This window comes from Quercus robur, chromosome 2 (assembly GCF_932294415.1).
Source record: "Quercus robur chromosome 2, dhQueRobu3.1, whole genome shotgun sequence".
Taxonomy (NCBI): Eukaryota; Viridiplantae; Streptophyta; class Magnoliopsida; order Fagales; family Fagaceae; genus Quercus; species Quercus robur.
The window spans coordinates 11,217,176-11,241,695 of NC_065535.1; the positions used below are offsets into that span (position 1 = coordinate 11,217,176).

The following is a 24,520-nucleotide window of genomic DNA, read 5'->3' on the forward strand; positions in this document are numbered from 1 at the left end:
TCCTATTTGAAAAATCCTGGTTTCGACAAGGCCATGGTCATGGGAAGCAAAAATTAAGACCCAGAATCTAAAACTAGAGACAAACCACGCACAAGGCAGCAACATCGGGATTTTGACGGGAGAGAGAGCTCAGGCCACCCTTTGCATCCAATTCAACAATCAACGCAAATATGAACTGAGAACATCACAGACCAACAATTCACATTGCCCAATTCCTAAAGAGTTCAAGGCTGGTGGGGGGGTCGAAAGAGTTTTATTCTGGTAATTGAAATCAAAAAGACAACATAATCATGGAAGAATTATATAGGAGGACAGATGGTATGTGCTGGGCAGTGGGCATTGAGAGGAGCACCAAGACTGTGACAGCTTTTTGAATCGTTAAAATCCTTAGTAACAGGGTAAGTTTGACCTGCAGAACCCTCAACACCATATCAATTCTGTCCAAACAAATCCGTCAAATTTGAGCTATTGGTTCCTAGGAGAAAAGAGAAATAGAAAAGTGCACTAGTAACAATTCTACCACTTCCAACCAATTGAAATTCACATTAATAAAATCTCAGGAAAAGCACCGACTATGCCCCCATCAACTTGGTTCACTAATTCTCACAAGTCATAAGAACACCTAGGCCAAAACGCTCAAGTAGTTTATTACAGTGAAAACAAAATTCATAATCAAGAATATTAAATTGTAAGGGAAATATAACCTGGCAATACAAATTGAACCAAAAATATAACAGAACCTGACAGAACCCAGTATTTAGTTTTAACATATGGACCCCCTGCTTGTGGAGAAGAAACAACTATCATAACCAAAGCTGCTACTGGAAGTTGAAAATAACTCTTAATTTTGCCTCTCTGATCATCTTATCTGCGAAGGAGAACAAAGTAACCCAGATGCATCTGATCCAATAACTGAAAGATCACAAACAGCACAAAGCTGCCCTTCCTGGTCTGGAACAAACCGTGAACTGCAGTAAGGGCATGATATGTCCTTCTGTCCACGGTATATAGGCACGTATGTTGCACCACAAACTACAAATGGGTTTCTGAAGTCATAATTCAGCTGGGTTGCATCTTGCATATTCCTCTCAGCAGCCTGTAGGACTTGACGGGCAGTTCTGGCTTGGTTATCAGCGGTCGGGTTGGTCTCCAACAAACGCCTGGCAAAGTTAGCTGCTGTGCTGAGATTACCAGCCTTATAGCAAACAGTCATGGCATTCAAAAGTGCAAGTCTCAAGTGAGGTATTTGAAGGTTACAGTGGGTGAAGTAGGCTGCAAGCTCCTGTTGGCGTACTGGGTTGTCTCTCATTTCCCTCCTCTTAAGTTCCATCTTCAAACCCAGAACATATTCCTTAACAATGATAATCAATTCCTTTACTTCATCAACCTCTCTCCTTGACTCAACAACAATCAGAGGAATGGTATGGAGAATACTGAGGAAAAGCCGTAAAGCCTCTGTAAATTTCCCAGATGTTGTGGCCCTGTAACCAGCCTTGAGCTTCTCTTCAAGCTGAGAGAAATGGAACACAAGAGTAGGGGGCCCCCTCACGTTAGGGCTAGCTGATTCACTCCATCCCCTCTCAATTGCCACTGAGATCACAGGAGCTGAAGAGAAGGCACGCAGATAAGAATGGCTGCCCATGTGCAAATCAAGAAATGATGGTCTCAATGGAGCAAAGTTCCTTATACCCAGCTGTCGGCTCAACAAGCGCATTGCAGTATCAAAATTGCCAGCTGCAACATGTTCAGCAGCAAGAGAGGATTTTTGAATCCAAATTTGACTTACAGGCATACCAGGAGTTGGGGCAACAAATACTGAAGAACGGGCATTGCCAGCAGTTTTGGGTGTATCAATCTCGGGTGGAAGCTCAAGATCTTCAAGATCCCATCCTCCATTTTCATTTTCTTCATGTACATCCTCATCCTCCAGCACTGCACTAATGACTCCATTCTGCATGTTTTCCACATCAACGATATCCAAATCCTCACCCCAATCAGCATCTGCAGCCTCTTCATATTCTTCTTCAGCATTTCTGCCCGCAGTCTCAAGACCACCCTCAAATATTCCTTTCATCACCCTCAACAAGGGCCAATCTCCACTACATGTGACTGGACTTGGAGGCATCAAAAGAGATGGTGATTTGCCCTCAGGTAAAGTAGGAACATTATCTCCAAGTTCAGCTGCAAGACGTTCAGCAGTATCATGGAGTCCGTGAACCCTAGCGGCAATATAAGCAAGGGGCAGATGGCCAGCATTCTCCAAGATCTTAACACGCTCTTTGATATCACCCAAATATAGGGCATTGTGGAACTGACCCATCACATCATTCTTGACTTCAGCAATTTTCAGCATTTTGGACAATTTGTCCAAATTCCCTGTTATAAGATAAAGGAATGATAGCCTCTCAAAGTTCTTTGTCCTCTGGTATGCATATTCTACAATGCCTGCATTACCCTGACGTAGGGCCTCCACTCCCAACCGGTACCAGTGATCTTTCTCATCAATTTCCTTAGCGGAAGCAACAGCAACCTGGATGTTGCCACTCTCTAGGGCCAAGTTGAAGCGAATCCTCTCATCCCTCACAAAATGAAGGGCAACCTCTGGGAAACCTTTCTGCTGCAGGTATGCAATCATGGCCTGCCCACAGAGATCAGAGTTCCTAATCATGCTCATAACCTGGTCATATCTCTTCTTCAGAAGGAACAACTTAAACACATATTCAGTAGCATCAATAACAATGGCACGGTTTTTCCCATCTCGATCCAAGCAATAAATTGTATTTCCAGAAACTTTCGTTATGTATACAGGGACATCAAGAGTCCGAATTATTCCAGTATCCCCATTAGGAAGGCAGTACTTGATGTGGTTCAGGGTAGTATATATAAAGACACCAGTTTCATCCCACGCTCCACTCTTTACACGGATTGTCTCATGGAGAGTGCATTGATGCACGAGCTTCTTACTGGCAATTATAATAGAATGTTTGCTCAGCAAAGCAACGGTCTCCATGTCCTGAGACCAAACAACATACCTAATGAAGGGAGTTTGAAGCTCCCCAAGTATAATCCTCTGCTGGAGGTCAAAAATAACTACTCTATCCTCTGCCCTGCATAGCAAGTTTCCAGTTCCAGCATAAAATATTGCATCAACAATAACCGGAATTGCACTCTTCTTAACAATCTCATTTTTCAGGTTTTTAACCAACACTTGGTTGCTGCTCTTTTCAAGCACTGCAAATCTATTCCGAGCCACAAAAACAGCTGATCCTCCAGAACCTCTTTTTGCCTCCTGAACAGTCTCGCCCCTACCAAAGCTATCTTTGGGTATAATATATAGTTCATATGAACCCCCATCTACATCCGAACAGATAAGAACCGCATTTTCTGTAGGGCTATAAGAAAGTGTTTTTGCCCCTTGATTCAAGGTGGAAGAACCTGGCCTTCGGATTGGGATTACCTGAGTGTCTCTCTGAGTTGCAAACTCAAAGAAGCGCAGAAAACGATCTTTAACATAGTACATAGAATCACCACTCACGGAGAAAGCAGGCCGCTCTCTCTCTAATTTGAAAACAATCATGCCACTATCATGACCAGCAGCCAGAAGGTTCATTTCAGGATGTGCTCCAAGAATCCAAAACCTGTCGTGCTCCCTGCGAAATGTCTGAAGACCAGTCCTCTTAGTAGCATCCCAAACACGGATACTCCTATCCTCTGAATTGGACACAATAATATCCTGCCTAGCATGGAATAGAACGCATGATACATTATTCATGTGCCCTCTCAAGGTGTCTACTTCCCAAGCCTTTGTATCTGAAATCAGAAAGGTGAGCTGGCAACGATTAGCTAGTTCAACTCTACAACTCATAAACTTGTACAATGTATGCTATTCACAGAAGGAACCCATTAAATCACTGGTCTAATTGATTCCTTCAGAGCTATCTCCCAGCAAAAAAAATTAATGTTAGATTTTTGCTATGTAATCATGCAGGCATATCGAATTGATCCAATAATAGCATGATAATCAGTCATGAACTTTTTCAAAAGGACAATAGGGAGGAAAATGTAAAGGTCATTTCTTCTCTGCAGCTAAGATTAGAGAAGCACATGCAACAACAACAACAATAACAACAGACAACTGTTTATAATATAAGAGAGAGTTTTTTTTTTGGTATGATGTTTTCACTCAACCAAAAGATAAATTAAAAAAAAACTAACCAGGAAAAGAAAACAGATCTACATACATACCATTCATTCTCCAAATTTTCACTTGCCGATCATCTGCTCCTGAGACAATCAAAGGAAGAGTAGGATGGAATGATGCCCAATTAACTCCCCGATCATGACCTTCCAAAACATACTTCACGACAGCATCAACTCCACCAAAGAGATCTGTATTCATCTGACTCAACCTTAGGATGTCATCTGCAGGGGCAACTGTTTTCTTCCTCAGGGCACCAATATCCCAGACACGAACAGTTTGATCCAATGATGCCGACACAACCAGGTCCTCCTTAGGATGGAACGAGGCACACATGACATAATGGTTATGTCCAGTTAGAACCGAAATACAAGTCCGGGACTGCCAATTCCATATCCTGATAGTCTGATCATCACTTGCACTAACAATCCACGGGTATTCATGATGGAATTGAACAGTGCGAATGTAATCAAGATGTCCAAGAAGGGTAAACAAACACCTATGCAACTTGTAATTCCACACCTTGATCTTGTAATCATCCCCTGCCGAAATGTTATAAACCCAATATTATTCCCTCTAAACCCACCATATCAGATCAACAAGCAAGCACGAAAACTACAAACCCATCTATAATTTTTGAAAACAGAATATGGGGCCATCATATATTGATTAACAACAACAATGTGATTCATCAGATTCGACAACACGAATAAAAAAGCTGCCCTAAATTGAAGATCACAACATATATAGCAATAGCAATATCAATGCAAATCAAATAAAATTCTAAAACAATGACATGACGGGTTGATATGATATACCCCCAGAGACAAACAATGGCTGAGACTTGTGGAAATGGACGCCACGGACGGGCCCATCGTGCTCGTCGAAGCGATCAATGAGAGTCCCCATCCTGTAATCCCAAAGCTGGATCACACCGCTGTGAAGACTCGCCAAGATCCATGGCCTCTTACTATGGAAACTCAGTCCCTTCACTCTATTACTCTTCGTCTCAAACTTCGTCAGCATCCTCACCCCCTCAAAATTATCAAAAACCCTAACACATCAAAAAGCATTCGCATTAAATCTCCGTTTGGATGCCGAGAAATCAACAATTAAGAACAATTCGAATTTCTAATTCGTTCTCATCGTTTCAAATTTTCCGATCCGGAAACCTAAAATTGAATTGAAATGCACGTAATTTTCCAAATCAAGGCGGAGAAAAGAGCGGATCTCACCTCGGATCTGAGAATGAAGAAGGTCGGATCAAGGAGAAGAGAACGTTGCCGGCGACGGGAGGAGCGGAGATTGGAGATCGGCGGCGGCGGCGGCGGTGGTGGTGGTGGTGGTGAGGTGGGAGTAGGATAAGCAGGGAGGTGGGTGAAGGTTAAGAAGGGATTGGCGCATAGATCTTCAGATTGGAGAAGCGTAGTGAAAGGAAAGGAAAGGAAAGAATGGAAATTGTAGTTAGTGATGGAAAGCGAGAGTCGTCTCGCGCTAGCAGATCTGGTTTCCTGCGTAATAACGTAAATTGTTTCTATACATGACTGTTAGCGCGTGCAGTTCAGACTCTTCTTTTTTCTTTTTTTCCTGTTATGAGTAAAAGTGAAAAAACCACTATTTATTTATTTATATTGCAAATTTGATTCATGGTAAATGGGATATTATTATTATTTCTTATTTTAATTAATTATTACATTAGTTCATGAATTATGATGACGACGACTATGGATAAAGGAAAAATAAAAGAAAAATGATAATCAATTTTAAATATAGTTATATATGTAAATCCAATCCTAAAGTTAGGTTTAATATACCCCACAACTCTCATTGACAGGATAATTGTTTGTTGGATTAACCTTTTACCATATGATTTTGTTTTCTATTCTTATCCTATCATTAGACCTATTCCATCTATATCCTATATAATGTATATTAGCATTGGAATTTTAAATTTAGTTAAAAAAATATATCTCTATATATATATATATATATATTTTAACTGTGATCTAGTGTCAAGTGTTATTACGGTTAAATTTTACATGTTCTAATTTTATGCTAAAGGTTCATTCAAATTAAAATTAAATTACACTTTTTGACACTTATATATGGGGATGTTTTGTTTTTTAATGCTGTGAGAAACTGTGACCTCGATGACCTTGGGTGTATGGTTTGGCCATGAATAAATAGTTTATCAAAATTATGACTCAATTGGTAATATTGTTCTTCATAGATTAAATATTTTACATTTAAGTTACCACCTAGCTATTTAATTAAAGGAAAAAAATAAAAACCAAAAAAATACAACATTTACATTGATATAAAACATAAGATTGAAAACTACAACACATTGCTTCATAATTACAATTTAAGAAAAATAACAACTTTGATTCATAGTTACATTCTACAATGTGAGAAAATACAATAAAAAGTTTGGTCTAGAACCAATAATCTAAGTTTGAAGGTTACATTACATAAATGGAAGGGATTAGACACCATACCAAAGTTAGTCTTCTCATAGATAAGTTTGAAGGCCTTGGATTCATGTCATACACACACAGGAACATAATAAAGTTAGTAGCGCGCAAAGCTTTTCAAAGTTGTCATAAATAGAAGTAGTGCATGTGATCATGAGAAAAATAAATTCAACTTGTTTGAGTTTACAAAATCTGAATTTCATAAAAGTATATTTGAATATTATGTTTGAAACCCTAATTTGATGCTTGCATCGCATGTTCATGTTTGCATTCATGCCAAATCATCAAATAACACCAACTTTGAAGAAACTTAGTGCAAAAAATTAGAGTGTGCGAGAGACTATTTTGGTTTTAGGGTTTACCAACATGCATATAGCTCTTTGCAAAGACAGGTTGACAATGATTACTCAAATGTCAGATTGGAAATCCTATGAATTATTTTTTAAGTGTTTGTAATTGGGGATAGTTCGGTATTATTTCAAGTGTGTATGGAGGGCTTTAGGAACTTAGAAATGATGCAACTCTTGCCGATAGTGTTGTTGCTCTAACATAAAGGATCTGTAGTCAACCTATTGTGTTTATGAAATATTGTTCTAGATCAACTCAATACTAAATAAATTATAACTAAATCATATCTCATATTTCCTTCATATTGTTTTGATTTCAATTTTTATTTTTATAATTAATTAAACTACGCATTCGATTGGGATGAGCTGAAAAATTCAGCTTATTTACATTTTTAGCTTATTTTTACTATTATTCATAAGTCTCACTACATTTTTTGATATTATTCATAGATCCCACTATAATATTCAACTTATTTTCTACATTTTCAACAAAAAGTTTTTAGCTTTAACTAAATAAGCCGTTTCCAAACGGACGCTACATATAATATTTTCTACAATTTCTCAGATTGAATTTTTAATTATCAATGTTTTTAATTAAATATATATATATATATATATCATATTTAAATATGTTTCACTAAAAATTTGTTTGCCCATCATACTGATTAGTGGTTAGGGACGTTGATTGAAAATGTTGTGTTACGTTAGTTATATTACGATGTTTTGTACCGAAGTCTTACCAGTTTTTCACAAAGAAATTTTAAATCAATGGAAAAGCCGAAAAGTATTTTTCCCCAGTTTAACTTCAAATAAAAGTGATCCACTTCTTGAGTTAAATTTGACGCAACAGGTTGTCACATGATGTTTAAATTATTGCTCGCATGTGTTGCAATATTATTTATCCTCAACATAAACATGATGCCAAATACTAAACTCATTTTGATCAGACTAGCAATTTTGGAATTTTAGGAATGCATATTAGACCGGTTAACGTTTGTTTGTTCAGACTTGCATATGATATGGTGTTTGACAATACTCAGATTCATAATTTAGTTCCTGGTTCAGTTTGAGTTGCGCCCATCTAGAATTATAGAAGGCCCATAGAGTGCTACAAGAGCCCAAAAGAGTTTTTAACAGAAACTTTAGCCCATTTAGCAAAATTATTTAAGAGGTTGCTAAAAACATTTGACCATTTACAATGTTCTAAATATTACTCTAAAATTGTTTTTGAGATTGAAATTAAAAACTTGTTTTTATGATTTTTTTTTTCAAAATAAAAATGTGTTTGGAAAAGATTTGTTTAAAAACAATTTTTAGAAAACAAAAATATGAAAACAGTGGTAAAAATAATAAATAATTAAAAAAAATCAAAAACATTTTTCTCTTTATCATCACTACCTAACAAAAAGCTTATCCCATCAACACTTATTAGTTACATTTTTTTTCCAATTTTTTTTTTAATAGGACTAACATATAACCATTTTAGGACATGTGTCATGTTCATGCACTACAAAATGTGGGGGCCTTGGGCTGCGTTTTTTAAGCCGCGGCCATAAAAAACGTGGCCCAAGGTGAGGCTAAAGCCCCGTTTTAAAAAATGCGGCCCAAGGCGAACCTTAAGGTCACGTTTTATACACGGGGCCATAGATAGGTTCTGAGGCCGCGTTTTTTTCTCAAGATAGGTTCTGAGGCCGCGTTTTTTTGAGAAAAAAACGCGGCCTAAGGACTTTCGCATTTTATTTTTTCTCAAACTCTTTTTTTTTTTTTTTGTCTTCTTTTATTGTGGCCGCATTTTTAAAATGCGGCCCAAGGTTGAGCCTAAAGCCCCGTTTTAAAAAACGCAGCTTCACAGAATCTTAAGGTCGCGTTTTGTACGCGGGGCCATAGACAGGTTCTGAGGCCGCGTTTTTTTGAGATAAAAACGCGGCCTAAGGACTGGTTCTGAAGCTGCGTGTTAAAAACGCGGCTCTAGTTCGGTTCTGAGGCCGCGTTTTCTTGAGATAAAAATGCGGCCTAAGGACTGGTTCTGAAGCCGCGTGTTAAAAACGCGGCTCTAGTTCGGGATGGGGCCACGTTTTTTAAACGGGGCTTCAGATTTCCCCTATAGCCGCATGTTAAAAATGCGGCTTTAGGGGAAGTATAAATATTAATGATAAACTCTCCAACCCATCATCTACCCTCCATCCGATCTGAAGCCTCCATCTTTCAAGCGCCCCATCCGATCTCAACCCATCGCAGATCTACGCTCCATCCGATCTGACCCTTATCACCTCCGTCCGATCTCAAGCCTCCATCTCTGAAGCCCTCACCCTCCATCTCCGACCTCAACCCTCACCCTTCATCCGATCTCAACCCTTACCCTCCATCCGATCTCAACCGATCTCAACCTCTTTGTCCGTCAATTGAGTTTACTCTTCAGTGAAGGTTAGGATCAAGATAAAACCCTAAATTTCACCCACTTTTTTTTTAATTTTTTTTTTCTTTCTTCAGAGAAACCCATTTGAATAAGTGGTTTTGTTTTTATCCTTCCATAAAAAACTCCGTCGACGCCGACGCTAAGAGACCAGCCCAGCGCCGACAACCCCAACGCTGACAAGGCCGAACCCAACTCAGCCTGCTGAATTCTCATACCCATCGACGACCCATACCCAACGCCGCCGAGCCCATCGCCGACAAGCGTATGTACTCTCTCTCTCTCTCTAGTGTGAGATTTGTAGAAGATGTTGGTGGCTTTCATAGTATAAGATTTTCTTTCTTCTTAAATGATGTATGATAGTTTTGTTCAACTTATGCATTAAGTATGATGTCGTGCCCTTATTTGTTTATTAGCCATTAATGATGTCGTAGTTTTAAATTTTCTTTTTGATAATATGTATAGTTTTGATTTTGGTGCTAAACTAGATAGATATCAATTTGCTAAACTAAAAATTCTTAACTCATCCCTTTAAAGCTTAAGAATAGATCTATTTTACACGAGTTAAACTTTTCCCTCAAAGATAACAATGTATATATGTTGACAGGAAGCTAGATTTGTATAATGAGATTGAAGTTTAGATTTTTCATGAGTAGTACTTGTCGGAAGCTTCGCTAGGATTTTAGTTATACTGATTCAAGAACTCAATAATAACTAAATGAGCACAAGAGTTATGCTAAATATTTGAGTGAATGAAAAAAAAAAAAAAGGAATGATGGGTTGGTGTAATTTTTCTTTTTGAACATTAGATAATCTAACTTTGTTGTTAGTGGTACTATTTTGTGTGTGTATATATATATATATATATATATATTTAGACAGTGGTCACATTATATTCGTGATGATAAGTATAATGAAATGTATAATAACAAATGATGTCTAGGATTTTTTGCTGAGATTTTCTCTCAATTTTTATTTTCTTTATTTTTGGAGTAAAAGTTCCTCCCAAATTTAGAGTCGAGGTATTGAGCAAGCTTTGGCTCATGATTTAATCCATCTTACTTGTCATGAATAAAGAATTCACAATCTTCATATAAAAAACTAAAAATAAAAATAGAGTTGTGGTTTACTGATGATATTGATAATCTTTTCTGTCATCTCATACACACACACACACACACACACACACACACACACACACACATATATATATATATATATATTATCTTTCATAGTTTTATTTTCTTTTTTCTTTTTTTTCTTCAAAAAATCTCTTAGTCTCTCTCTTTTTTCTTTTTCTTTTTTTTTTCCCTAAAAAAAAACAATGATTTTGATCTTAGGAATATATATTTTAATGCCCATTGTATCTATTTTTCTTTCTACTCATCTTTGTTTCTTTTGTTTGCTTGTTAGATATTCTCAAGCTCATTATAGTATTCACAATCAATTGTGTGTGAGAATTCTATTTGTAGGCTCTTTTGTGTGTGAAACGTGCTTTTGAAATGAAAGGCAAAACGGTGCATTTAGTGATTTTTTAGCGATCTGTGATTAATATTGTCTTATTTATTAATTTTACTATTATTCCTTATAATAAATGTATTTGAACTTTGGTTGCTGCTGTATCATGACCAACAAGCCTATAGAAAGTTATAGAAAAATGGTACTATGCGTTATTGTTACTCAATGCCTTGAAATGCAGCTAATATGAAGAGCAGTAAAGTCTTAGAATGATTTAAGTAATGCCTTCAATCAAACTAACTAATATTGTGATCAGATGTGCATGATGATATGGGTTTGTTGAATATAATGTGAGGAGTGAATAATAGTAGATATTTTTAGTTGGTATTACCTATGGATGTAGGTGCATTCAGTTTCGAAAACACTGAACCAAGTTAAAGTTGTTAGAGGGACAAATAAATTTGTTAGCTTTAAGATGATATTTGCCCCCACTTGAATGAGCTTGCTATAGGGTTCCAGGAAAATCACCTTCAGGATACAACTAATCCCCAATTCTACAACTAGCAATCTTGAAAGAATCTTGTGATTTTTTTCTCCTATGGTATTAAACATTGTTTATGCTCTAAAAGACATATAACTTTCATTTTCCTTAATAAATGAATATGAAACACCATTTATGTATGTAATGAAGAGTTGCCTTTGAAAAGTTACACTTGAAAATGCCGCTTTTGGTAATACAAACCCTCTAAACTAACGCCTTCTAAAACAAAAATAGAGGAAAATAGAATAAGGTCATGTGATTACTTACTCTCTGAGTGTTCCGGAAGTGAACATTTCGGAGATGAAGTTGAACGTTCTACGATTGATATCAACCCAAGAGGTGTAGAATCGCATGATGGAGTCATGGTCAAGGTTCTTGAGAAGGTGAAACTGTGAGTAAAGTCACTGTTATTTGGGAATTTGTATATAAGATGAGTGTAAACGAACTTTTCCAAAATGTAAACAAAAATATTGAAACTACTACCAATTTTACAATTAAATGTTTATATAAAATCACAATGAATGCAAATGGTACTATATTTACACTATAATAAATAAATTTTTAATTTTTTTTTTGATAGTTTTTATTTTTATTTTTATTTTTTTGGGGAAGAAAATAAGTTTATTTTAGAACACAAGTTTTAGATTGAAGGCTTCACTGCATTTTCAAATAGATTTTCCATCAAGTTTCCCATCCATTGAACAAGAAGAATGCTAAATATGCAGTTGCTTTCAACAAGTTGTTTAATGGAGACTTGTAGAGAACGTCCCTCCGATATGAAACACAATAAATTACAAAGAACACATGCCTTGAACACCCACCACCATCATGTAAGCGGGCAGCTTATTCCATCTCTCAGTGACATGTCTTCCAAATTCCACTACATTGTTCCGTTAGAGGACTTAGATATATTATTTCCTTCAACTCATTCCCCTTTTGCGTTTAGCTACTTTCCATTGCTTCAATATAAACATGACCCCCTCGTCAAGTGTAGCCCTTCTTCCCTCTGGATAGTTCCACAATTCTGATATTATAGACCGCCCACTAGGATTGTATTCATTTATCTCCATTAAAGCTGATGTCACAGCCTTGTAAACTTCATCACCCAATTCTTTCCTCAGATCATTCAATTTCTCATCTTCTTCATCTATAACTTGCTGATGGTTCCCATCAACTGTAATATCTTTCAAAGGATGCTAGTTAGGGTCCTTCAGATATTCCTCCCACAATGAGCATAGCTCTGAAGCTCTGTCTTCTGCTTCTTCCTCATTATACTTTCTTTGCATTGCTTCATGGAATGGTTTACTGTCAAGTTCTCCCATTCTCTTAACGCCAATATGAGCACTGCTAGCTAAGTCTTTCAGGTCATTAACTAATTCTTTTCGAGCTTCTTGCAGCTCATCATTGCTCTTGCGCTCCTTCACTATTAATGTTCGGTTCAAAGCTTCTAAATCTTCAAGTTCTCCTTCTTTTTCTCGCAACTATTTGAGTATTGTATCCACTTTTTCTAGAATTTCCACATCTCCATCGTCTCCCATGTGCTTCATCTTGGAGAGTTAAATTTGAATTTAATTAATTTTTTATTTTATTTTTAAATCTTCATACATAGGTTTATAAAATTTATATGATAAAATTTATAGTACTCCTAATATTATTGTATTAAAAATAAAAATTGACTAACTTATGGTGGTTGTATAAACTATAGTACTAAAGTTTGGGAAGAAGGGGTTAGGTCTCGATTTGCAGTATATGTTGATGCTTAATAAGGTTATGATTTATGAGTCCTATTGAATCCGGGGCATTGAATTGTGTAGTGAAAGTTTTGCTCTACAATTCATAAAAGTGATGGAACCTAAAGTGAAACTAGAAAACTATTTCGGCATAGTATTTAACATGTATAGATAATTATCCTATCAATAAATCAAAATGAGTGAATAAGGTAATTCATTAACTGGATTAGAGATTAAAGAAATTTAATCTAGAATCAACAAATCAATGAACAAATCAATGCGTATATAAATGTTAAAAAAAAAAAAAACTTTTTTTTTCTCCTAATGATTGCATTGGGGAAGTCTTGTATATTGTAACAAAGACAGTCTTGGTAGGTGTATTATCTTTATCTCCATACACAAAGATATTTTTATGTTTTCTCTTTTTAATTTGTTTTTGTTTGGAAACGAAGGCAAGATGCCGAAGGCATTCGCTATGAGCCTACGAGTGACTCTTCAGCCCATGGGTTGGTGTTGAAAAGTCCGGGTGTGTGTTGAGACCTTTTTCACTTTTTGGGCTAAATGTGTTTGTGACTATTGTGTCAACCAACGTGGTCTAGCCATATAAAAAATACTAATTAAGTGAAATGCTCCACGGCATAAATATTTAAATATAAATTCACAATCTTATCAAGCTTGACCCTACTGATTTGACCAATAGCTTAACTCACACCAAGCAATTAGTAGGTATGAATTTCCTTTTACGACTTTTTTTTAAGGGGGGGGGGGGGCAATGCGGCATTCTTATTTTATAACTCATCAAAGCTACGAACAGTGGAGCGTGCAGATGTTTTCATAAAAGCATACTGCACGAAAGATGGGACTCCTATTAGTAATGAAGTGTGAGACAAGATTGTAAGCCTATATCATAACCTATTTATTTTCTAATTTGTGCGTGAAATGTTTATAGCAAATAATATGTTATTTGGTTCTTATATGAAAACAGGATAAAATGAAAGAAATTTTAGACAACGGGGGCAAACTAGTAGGAGACCATCGCGATGGAATTCTCTGGGCAAAAGATGATGCGTTCGCTCAAGTGATGGGCAAAGAACGTTCTGGACGTGTCCGTGGGGTCGGTTTTGGACCAACCCCATCAGGAAGAAGTGGGTCCAACCTTCCATGTGTGCCTGGGCCGTCGTCCACTGAAACGACCCAACGAATGACTGCATTGGAAAATTCGATGAGGGACCAACTTGCTGACTCAGAGCAAAGGCATCAGTAGCAACTGGCCGAAGCACTGGCCGAAGCAAAGCGGGAGTCAGATGCACGGCATGAGCAGCAACTGGCCGAAGCAATGCGCGAATCAGAAACACGGCATCAGCAGCAGCTGGACGAAACAAAGCGGGAAATGGCCGATACAAAGTGGAGAATGGATGAAATAGTAGCCTTCTTACAAAAGAACGTGCCAGTCAATTTAAGTTTAAGCGGTTATTCAGGTAATACAAACTTTGCCTTTAATTTAATGAAACTTGCGTGTTTATTGCAATATTATGTGCTACTAATTTTGCGTATATAATATTTTCAGGATAGCGCTACATCATAGTGAGGACTCTTCGTGGACTCTTCATGGACTCTTCATGTATAATTGTTTGGATATTCGGAATATTGTAACTTCGTGGATATTGAAAATATTGTAAACATGATTGTAATATTGTGTCAAATGGACTATACACTCTTCGTGGACTCTTCATGTATAGTTGTTTGGATATTTCTTTAGAGAAAATTAATGCTTGAGAAAATTCTTACTTGATATTTTGTTGGAATTCTGGGTTGTTATTAGAGATATTTTGTTGAAATTTTGTATGTTTGACAGGTTTGTAAAAATCTGCCCAGAAAAAGGAAATAAGAAGGAAAAAAAAAATACTATAGCCACATTTTTAAAACGATAAAAACGTGGCTATAGACCAATTCATAATAAGAATTTAGGGGGCTTAGGCCGCACTTAAAATGCGGCCTAAGGTTGTAATCTTGGGCCGCGTTTAAAACGCGGCCTAAGAGCAGAACCTTAGGCCGCGTTTTAAGTGCGGCCTAAGACCTGAACCTTAGGCCACGGTTAAAACGCGGCTTAAACGAGTGTCACAGGCCGTCACAATGGGAGGTATGGCCGCACTTTTTAAACGCGGCCTAAGGTTCAACCTTGGGCTGCGTTTTAAACGTGGCCTAAGGTTCAACCTTGGGCTGCGTTTAAAACGCGGCCTAAGGTAAAGGCTTAGGCCGCGTTTTAAACGCGGCCTAAGCCCGTACCCTTAGGCCGCGTTTTAAACGGGGCTATAGGACCCGGGCTTGGGCCGCGGTTAAAAAGTGCGGCCATAGGACCATCAGTCCTATAGTCACGGGTTTTAGGCCACATTAGAAACCGTGGCCTAAAAAAACGTGGCTATAGGCTATAGTCACCTTTTTTTGTCATATAGCCGCGTTTTAAAAACGCGGCCAGAGGACCTTTTTTTTGTAGTGATGTTGCATCTAGTGAATATAAACACTTTGCAATCAATAAAAAAGCTTATTCAATCAACACCTATTAGTAACAATTTTGCAATAGGACCGAAACATGGTTATTTTAGAACATATATTGTGTCAAGTGCACATAAGCTAGCATTCTACAATCACTACTTTTACGGTCCTCACATAGAAATAGGTGTACTATATATCCCACATATATCAAGGAAATGAGTTAGAAGTAACGAAGTTTACAAGATACTAGAGTAAAACCGTGTAAACTTTGTGTCACGATTGAGCTTGAACGTGATTTATAATCCACATCTTTTGGTCACACTACTCTTGGTAAATGATTAAGCAGATTAACAATTGGATCGTTGTCAGATAAGAGCATCTTAGTGTTGAACAAAGTGAATACCATAAGACCAAGTAAAACTAAAACAGATATTGCCAATAGAAGAAGCATCAGGATGTGTGCAATGCTCCCTTTCACTTCTTGTGCATATTCTGCGGAAGCTAGAGCAAGGACAGTCAACGGGAATGAGTAAGCCCACCATGCCACGTTGAATTTTCTCATTGATCTCTTGAAAAGGTTGGGCCTGAAGACCTGAAACCACATAACCTCTACTTCACTTGTTACACTGAAAAAGAATGCAACTTACGAGTAGCTCCCAATATTGGACTACTTGGGATTTCGCACGAAAGAGAGAAAGTGATTTTGAAGCTTAAGATTGAAAGTAAGTCCTAATTATTCTAGAAGTACTTTCCAAAATGTGTTTCTAAACCCATGAACGGATGGATAAGCAGGTTCAGGCTAGTCATAAAATTAAAGAGTCATCTGATATCAATGCAGATTTTATTTTCATCAAACATTTTCAATAAGACCATGTATGAGTGATGTTAGAAATATATACTACAAATTTTACTAACTGATTTTTACAAATTGATATGTTCCTAATCACCAAAAAAAAAAAAAATGTAACATTCATTAATTTATTATTTTATTAAAATCCACTAATCACATTTGTAGCATCGATCAATTTATAAATTTTAAGTTATAAAATTTGTATTAACTTTCTCTTTATTTTATATCTATAATTAATATGGCAGATATTATAATTTCTAAATTTAAAGATATTGTTTGAGTTTTAAAAGCTTGCATATGATCTTTGATAAATCTGATTCTAATTCCAAAAGCAGCTTATGAATTATGATCTAATTAATTTGGTCTAACTAGCTAGTTGGATGGTTTATCATATGATTTGATTTGATAATAAAAAACAATCATTAAAAGTGGATGTCATAATTAAGTTCTCTAAACAAAATCTATATATCTAGGGGTTGAGTTCTATCTAAAGTGATTTATCCAAACTACTTGACTATTGTCATGACCGTAATTTTCAATGCAACCAATACATACCAGAGACGTAAAGAGGAAGAGCGAGAGGAAGAATAGCATCTTTGAAACAATATCAAAATCCCCAGTTATGGACTCCCAAGCCAAGCTCGCCACACTCGGTGCTGCAAAGTACAAAAAGAAGACCGGACTCAACATCCCTGGCAGCTGAATCCCACCCGAAAATCGCTGATAAAGAGTCACAAAAAGCACTAAATAGTGCACTATGCCCAAGGAAAACAAGAAAATAGAGGTTTCTTGCCACCCCATGTACGCAGCAGCTTGAGCTCCAACCAAGTTTCCGATGACTGATAATTGGCTAGTTGGATTTGCCACGGTTGGTAAGAACTTCTTGCCCTTTGTGAACCATTGACCATAGATTTTTACATCAAGCACCACCAGAGGAATCACAAAAACCCACCAAAGGACTAAATAGGGGAAGGTTTTTGGAGCTATGAATGGTGCAGATTGAAGCAAAAGAAGCCAAGAAATCCATGGAGCGAATAGGTAGTTGACCCCTACGTTGTGCAAGAACTCTGTCTTCACTGTGTTAAAGTGAAACAAGCATTTCAAGAGGTAAAGCAGAGATAGTAAAACAAGTATAAACAGAGCCAGAGACCATAGTACGAGAAAAGGCGTTGGATGAAGGATGTGAAGCGCGTGACGTAGAATACTTGTGTCATTGCTTGGTCCATTTAGTGCCTTCCATAACAAAACTTGGCTACCTAGAGATAAGCTTATTCTGAAATACCCTGCATGAAATTTGGCCAGTATTGAGTTTAATGTGCTTAGCAATCGTTTCAGTATTATGATTGAGAGTACTGTTTGTTGATTATGGTTTGTGAAGGTTGTGGATGCCTCAACCACTACTTCAATGAGTTCAATCTCAGATTGAGATCCTCGGGTTGCCATAGGAGGATATTAGAGACTTAAAGAGTCATTGGAAACTTTAGTGAATGGTTTTAGTGTGTGGGAGTTTATGCACACTAGGCTATTTTATATTTCATAAACTATATAGTAAGCGAGGCGGAGAGAAAAGAACGTGTAAAAAATAATAAGAAATGTAGTGGTTAATATCACTCAAATGACGCAGTGCATGGGCTAGGTCAATGGGCATTAATATAAAGAGGTATTCTCAGCTGTCATGGTTGGAGTGTTGGACCCAGGGACCGAACTACCTAGGGGCTAGGGGGGCTACCTAGGGGCTGAGGGGGCCATGGCCCCCTCAGCCTTTGAAAAAAAATTCTCTAATATATATATTAGCATAAACAATTTACTTTTGACTTTAAAATTAATATACTTGACCTCCCTCTCTCAAACAATTTACAAGCTGACCCATGGAACCAAAAATGAAAAAAAATTTCAAATTATTCCTTGTCAGGTTGTCCCAAGAATATCAAGAAAAACATTGAGCTAAACATTTGGACAATTTACAAATCCGGACAACAAAGAAAATCCACAAAACAATTCACATATTCAGATAATAAAAAAAAATCTTTGGACACAATCTAAGTAAAAAAAAAAATTATAACAAATCAATTATAAATCCTAACAAAACAAATTACAAAAATCCAATAATTTTTACCCAATTTTTACCTCTCATTTTGAGAGCTCTTTGTCCCTCTCAAATTACTCCACCCCATAGTCATAGAGACAACTCCTATGCTGCTAATTACTCCATCCACACACCAATTAGTGCCCCAGCAACTTGGATCAGTTGGTGTCTTTAACTCAACCCATGAAGAAAATTTATTTTAAAAAAAAGCTGCTACTCTTTAACACAACTTGTGGATTTTTTTTTTTTTTTGAATGATAGAATTTTATTAATTTTTAATGTTTTATTAACTTTGGGACACACTTGGCATGCATGCATAAATGTAATACACATGTGAAACAACAATATACTGTCTTGTGCCTTACCTAAACTGCCCCCAGAGCATGTGTGTGATTAGTCAATTGGTAATAAACTTTGTGCCTTAGCTAAATTAATGTAGTGATGGGAAAAGCTTTATTATTTACATTGTTGAAGACTCAAAGTTACCATTCATTATCATGCAATTGTTTAACAGATCTCTTTTTCTTTTCTTTTTTTACTACTTTTTCAAAATGGAAATTTTAAAAGGAAAAGATCTCACATCTTTATGCTATCTCAACCTTAACCAAGTAATTATAAATAAAAAATTCCTTAACCAAGGCACCAATAATTGTCTCATCCTTTTTTTCGCTGAATATTAGTGCATGATGTTGATTAACCATTATTTAGTTGTTTTATTAATGTAATACTAGACATGGATTTGAACTTTTAACTATAGTTTTTTTTTTTTTTTTAGAATCTTTTATATATAGCATTATTAAGTTATTAGGTATAGAATTATGTGAAAAGAATAAATAGATTTAAAAAAAAAATTATAACGTGGATAGAATAAAGAATTGGTCTAATCTCAATCAGACCTTGAAAATATTAAGACGTGCTAATTGACTTACTGAACTCTTGATTATAAATATCTATTATTGATTTAAAAAAATTAAAAAATTAATGTTAATAATACATCGTTGTCAACCTCTATTATTAATATTCCAACTTTCTAAAATTCTTCAACAAAGAACTTTGGCCCCGCCTAAGTTTGAATCTTGGTTCCGTCCCTAGTTGGACCAGCTCAATTTCTATCCGCCAAGCCTTTGATAGAGCCTTAGTGCTTGGTGCTTGGTGCTTGATGCTTGTGAGTTGTGACTTGTGATGTTTCTTCTAGTGCTCTGTAACGACCTTTTCAAGCCAAAAAAAAAGAAAAAAAAAAAAGAACTTTTCTAGATGGAGTTTTTTATATTTTTATTCTGATTGGAGAATAGACATTTATTATAGATACTTTTTTTTTTGTTGTAAATTATCAAATATAAACTAACAAATATTTCGATTAATTGAAACTACTACCACATACTATTTATTTATTAATTGAAATATATTTTGATCAACGTAATAGTCTCAATTTATGGGTGCTAATTAACAGAGAAAAAGAAAGAGAGAGGAACAATTAAATGTAGGTACATACTAGATTATCAAAAAATGTAGGTACATACTACTAGGCTTCTTAAAGGTTTTTTTTTTTTTTTTTGAGTGAAGGTTGAGCATAGAGTGGTGTTGTTATTGCTTGATTGTGTGTGAAAGTTAGAAACAAAGTTTTGTCTTGCAGGAGAGTTATAAAAGACCAAGCTTGTCCAATGAATTAGTATGAAGACACCTTTGGGCGTATTGACATTTGAGTCGGTTTATGTTTAAGAGTTTTTGGTAAGAGTTGATGTGTGGTTGTAATTCCTATTATTAATAGAGAATTCTAGTTTGTATTGCCCATGTATTGTAATGCTAACTATTTTATTATTTTGTGTGTATTTCACAACAATTGATACAAGAGCTATCACAAAGCCTAACAAGATGGTATTAGCCTAAGAGGACAATGATAATATTCAGGAACCTCGCAGTTAGGTAAGTTGTCTGTCTTTAGTGTCTTCTGATATTTTTGATACATGAATGACTTTTTACACAAAAAAACAAGTGATTAGATTACGAACGTACAATAGTACATAAATGAAATTATTATAAAAATAAGTCTTCATCTTCTTCTTTTTTCTGTGAGACTATATATGTTTACACGTGGTCGCACATCAAAGAACTCCCCGGCCCCAACCTGGGAAGCTGCTGAAGATTGAATATAATTTAATTACATGGTCATTAAATTACGAAGGTAGGCAAATTAAATCAATTATTATCTTTATATACATCATCAACAAATAAAAAATAGAAGCTTAAGTAATGCATGCTTGAATTAAGAAAAGATCAAATGCACGTAGCACATGCAATCGTAGAAAAATTATCATTATTTAATGAAATGACGGGCAAAGAAACCAAAATAAATTTAAACCAGTTAAAGAGAGTAGGTACTCATGAATTTTTAATTGGATAAACATAAACTCCAGTTTTTAATTGGACCGTATATGTCAAGATCAAATCTCAAAAAAAAAAAGAAAAAAAGGTATATGTCAAGATCAAATGTTATTTGCTAGAATTGAAATCCCTTGAATCTTGGCTAAATATCCAGAAGTCAGATCAAATGGTTTGTATATTAATAACAATTGGCTCACTCCTCGCCAAATTTCAAACATATATATATATATATATATATATATATTTTACAATTCCAACGAGTCTAACAAGTTTTCTGTCGGTGGCATGACAATTCCACAGCGGTAGATTTAGTTAACTTTATCAAAACAGGGAAAGACTGGTGAGAAAATGAACGTATTCTTATTAAAGAAAAGATTAATTTGTACAACTCTTTTTTTTTTTTTTTTTTTTTTTAATATTCTAGAAAATAGATAAATGGTGCCGAAAAGAAGAAACAGAAAAACTAGCTGAAATGGCCGCTGTTGCCTGTTGCACAGTAATAATTGTCATAAGTGAATATAGCATGAATTTTTGCTTTAGAGACGTGGATATCAGATATTCAAATTAATATGTAGAACTGAAATAATCTTTTTAAAACACAACTTATGTATAGCATGATGTCTGATACTCAAATTGATATATAAAACTGAAATAGTGTTTCTATAACACACATAAATTCTATTGAATTTTTGTCTTAAAGATATTCAAACCTTAAAAGTTTGAATGTCTAATATTTAAACTTATATGTAAAATTGAAATAGTCTTTCTAAGAAATGATTTCTATATAACATGAATACTATTAAATCTTTGTCAAAGAGATCCAAACTAATATGTAAAACTAAAATAGTGTTTTTAAAACACGATTTCTATATAGTAAGAATTCTATTGAATTTTTTCTTTAGAGTAGATGACTAATATCCAAACTAATATATGTGTAGAACTGAAAATGTGTTTTTAAGATACAATTTTTAAATAAAATGAATAAGTTTGAATTTTTTTCCTATGTTTGATATCCAAATTCATATGTGAACTGAAATTGTGCTTCAAAGTCACACTTTTTGTATAAAATGAATACTATTTAATTTTTTCGTTAAAGATGTCCATTGATATCCAAACTGATATGTAGAATTGAAATAATGTTTCTAAGATGCGATTTCTTTATAACATGAATTATATTGAATTTTTTTCTTAGAAATATCCAAATCTTAAAGGTATGGATGCTTGATATCCAAATTGATATGTAGAATTGAAATCGTATTTCTAATACACATTTTTTGTATTGCATGATTATTATTGAATTTTTCCATTAAAGAAATTCAAACCTTAAAGGTTTGGATGTATGATATCTAAAACTAAAATAGTCTTTCTAAAACATGATTTTCTATATAACATGAATTCCATTGAATTTTTGCCTTAGAGGTTTGGATGTCTGATATCCAAACCCTGGTATCCAAATATGTAGAACATAAATAGTATTTTGAAGACAAACTTTCTATACAGCATGAATTCTATTGAATTTTTGCCTTAGAGATTTCTATATAGCAAGAATTCTATTGAATAATTTAAACCTTAAAGTTTTGGATGTTTGATATTCAAACTTATATGTAGAACTAAGATTGAATTTTTGCCTTTGATTTTTGTTCTCATTGTTTCAAAATTTTTGATCCAGAAACCTAAAATTGAATTGAAATGCATGTAATTTTCCAAATCAAGGCGGAGAAAAGAGCGGATCTTACCTCAGATCTGAGAATGAGGAAGGTCGAATCAAGGAGAAGAGAATGTTGCCAGCAGTGGGAAGATCGAAGATTGGAGATTGGCGGTAGTGGTGGTGGTGGTGAGGTGGGTGTAGGATAAGCAGGGAGGTGGGTGAAGGTTAAGAAGGGAAGGACCCCACCACAACTTGATTGAGAGGATAAGTTTCTAATAGAAAAAGATTTGATTGACAGTATAATTGTTTGTTAGATTAATCTTTTACCATATGATTTTGTTTTCTATTATTGATCTTATCATTAAATATTTACCCTCTATATCCGATATAATATATATTAGCAGTGGAATTTCAAATTTAGTTAAAATTAAAATTTTGTTTTAACTGTGATTTTGTGCCAAGTGTTATTGCAGTTAAATTTTACACATTCTAATTTTATGCTAAGGATTCGTTCAAATTAAATTAAACTACACTTTTATGTTCATGGATGTTTTGTTTTTTAATGTTGTGAGAAATCATGATCTCGATGATACCTTGGGTGTACAGATAGGCCATGAATAAATAGTTTATCAAAATTATGACTCAGTTGCTAATATTGTTCTTTGTTCCTCATAGATTGAGGATTTTACATTTATGTTACCACTTATTTAATGAAAAAAAAAAAAAAACAAAACAAAACAAAAAAAATACAACATTTACCTTGATGTAAAACATAAGATATATTGAAAACTACAGCACATTGCTTCATAAATTCAACTTGTTTGAGTTTACAAAATCTGTAAGTATATTTGAATATTATGTTTGAAACCCTAATTTGATGCTTGCATCGCATGTTCATGTTTGCATTCATGCCAAATCATCGAATAATGCCAATTTTGAAGAAACTTAGTGCAAAAAATTAGAATGTGCAAGAGACTATTTTGGTTTTAGGGTTTACCAACATGCATAGCTCTTTGCAAAGACAGGTTGACAATGGTTACTCAAATGTCAGATTGGAAATCCAATGAATTAAGTTTTTTTTTTTTTTTTTTTTTTTTTTTGAGAAACCAATGAATTAGTTTTTAAGTGTTTGTAATTTTGGGATAGTTCGGTATTATTTCAAGTGGGTGTGGAGGGCCTTAGGAACTTATAAATGATGTAACTCTTGCAGATAGTGTTGTTGCTCTGACATAAAGGATCTGTGGTCAACCTATTGTGTTTATGAAATATTCTTCAAGATCAACTCAATACGAAATAAATTGTAATTAAATCATATCTCATATTTCCTTCATATTCTTTTGATTTCAATTTTTATTTTTATAATTAAACTACGCATCCGTTTGGGATGAGCTGAAAAATTCAGCTTATCTATACTTTTAGCTTATTTTTGCTACTATTCATGGATCTCACTGCACTTTTTGATACTATTCAAGGATCCTACTATATTATTCAGCTTATTTTTTAACCTATTTTCTATATTTTCAACAAAAAGTTTTTAGTTTCAGCTAAATAAACTATTTCCAAACAAACAAGTACATATAATATTTTCTACAATTTCTCAGATTGAACTTTTAACTATCAATGTTTTTAATTACATATATATATATATATATATATATCATATTTAAATATGTTTCACTAAAAATTTGTTTGCCCATCATATATACTGGTTAGTGGTTAGGGACGTTGATTGAAAATGTTGTGTTATACTATTATGTCAGTTATATTAGGCTGTTTTGTACCGACGTCTTACCAGTTTTTCACAAAGAAATTTTAAATCAATGGAAAAGTATTTTTCCTCGGTTTAACTTCTAATAAAAGTGGTCCACTTCTTGAGTTAAATTTGACGCAACAGGTTGTC

General features: G+C 34.9%; 2 protein-coding genes across 2 annotated transcripts; both read right to left on the reverse strand.

The window, feature by feature from the left end:
* Positions 1 to 523: 523 nt before the first annotated feature.
* Positions 524 to 5,718, reverse strand: LOC126712340 (coatomer subunit alpha-1-like). The gene is made up of 4 exons (XM_050411637.1): positions 5,434 to 5,718; positions 5,017 to 5,252; positions 4,246 to 4,740; positions 524 to 3,810 (listed from the first exon to the last, which is right to left on the reverse strand). The coding sequence occupies exons 2-4, from the start codon at positions 5,222 to 5,224 to the stop codon at positions 860 to 862; spliced, it is 3,654 nt and encodes a 1,217-aa protein (XP_050267594.1). The 5' UTR covers positions 5,225 to 5,252; positions 5,434 to 5,718; the 3' UTR covers positions 524 to 859.
* A 10,106-nt stretch (positions 5,719 to 15,824) lies between these two features.
* Positions 15,825 to 18,015, reverse strand: LOC126712341 (S-type anion channel SLAH1-like). The gene is made up of 2 exons (XM_050411638.1): positions 17,060 to 18,015; positions 15,825 to 16,246 (listed from the first exon to the last, which is right to left on the reverse strand). Exons 1-2 carry the CDS (start codon positions 17,945 to 17,947, stop codon positions 15,971 to 15,973), a joined length of 1,164 nt encoding a protein of 387 aa, XP_050267595.1. The 5' UTR covers positions 17,948 to 18,015; the 3' UTR covers positions 15,825 to 15,970.
* Between the last annotated feature and the right edge of the window lie 6,505 nt (positions 18,016 to 24,520).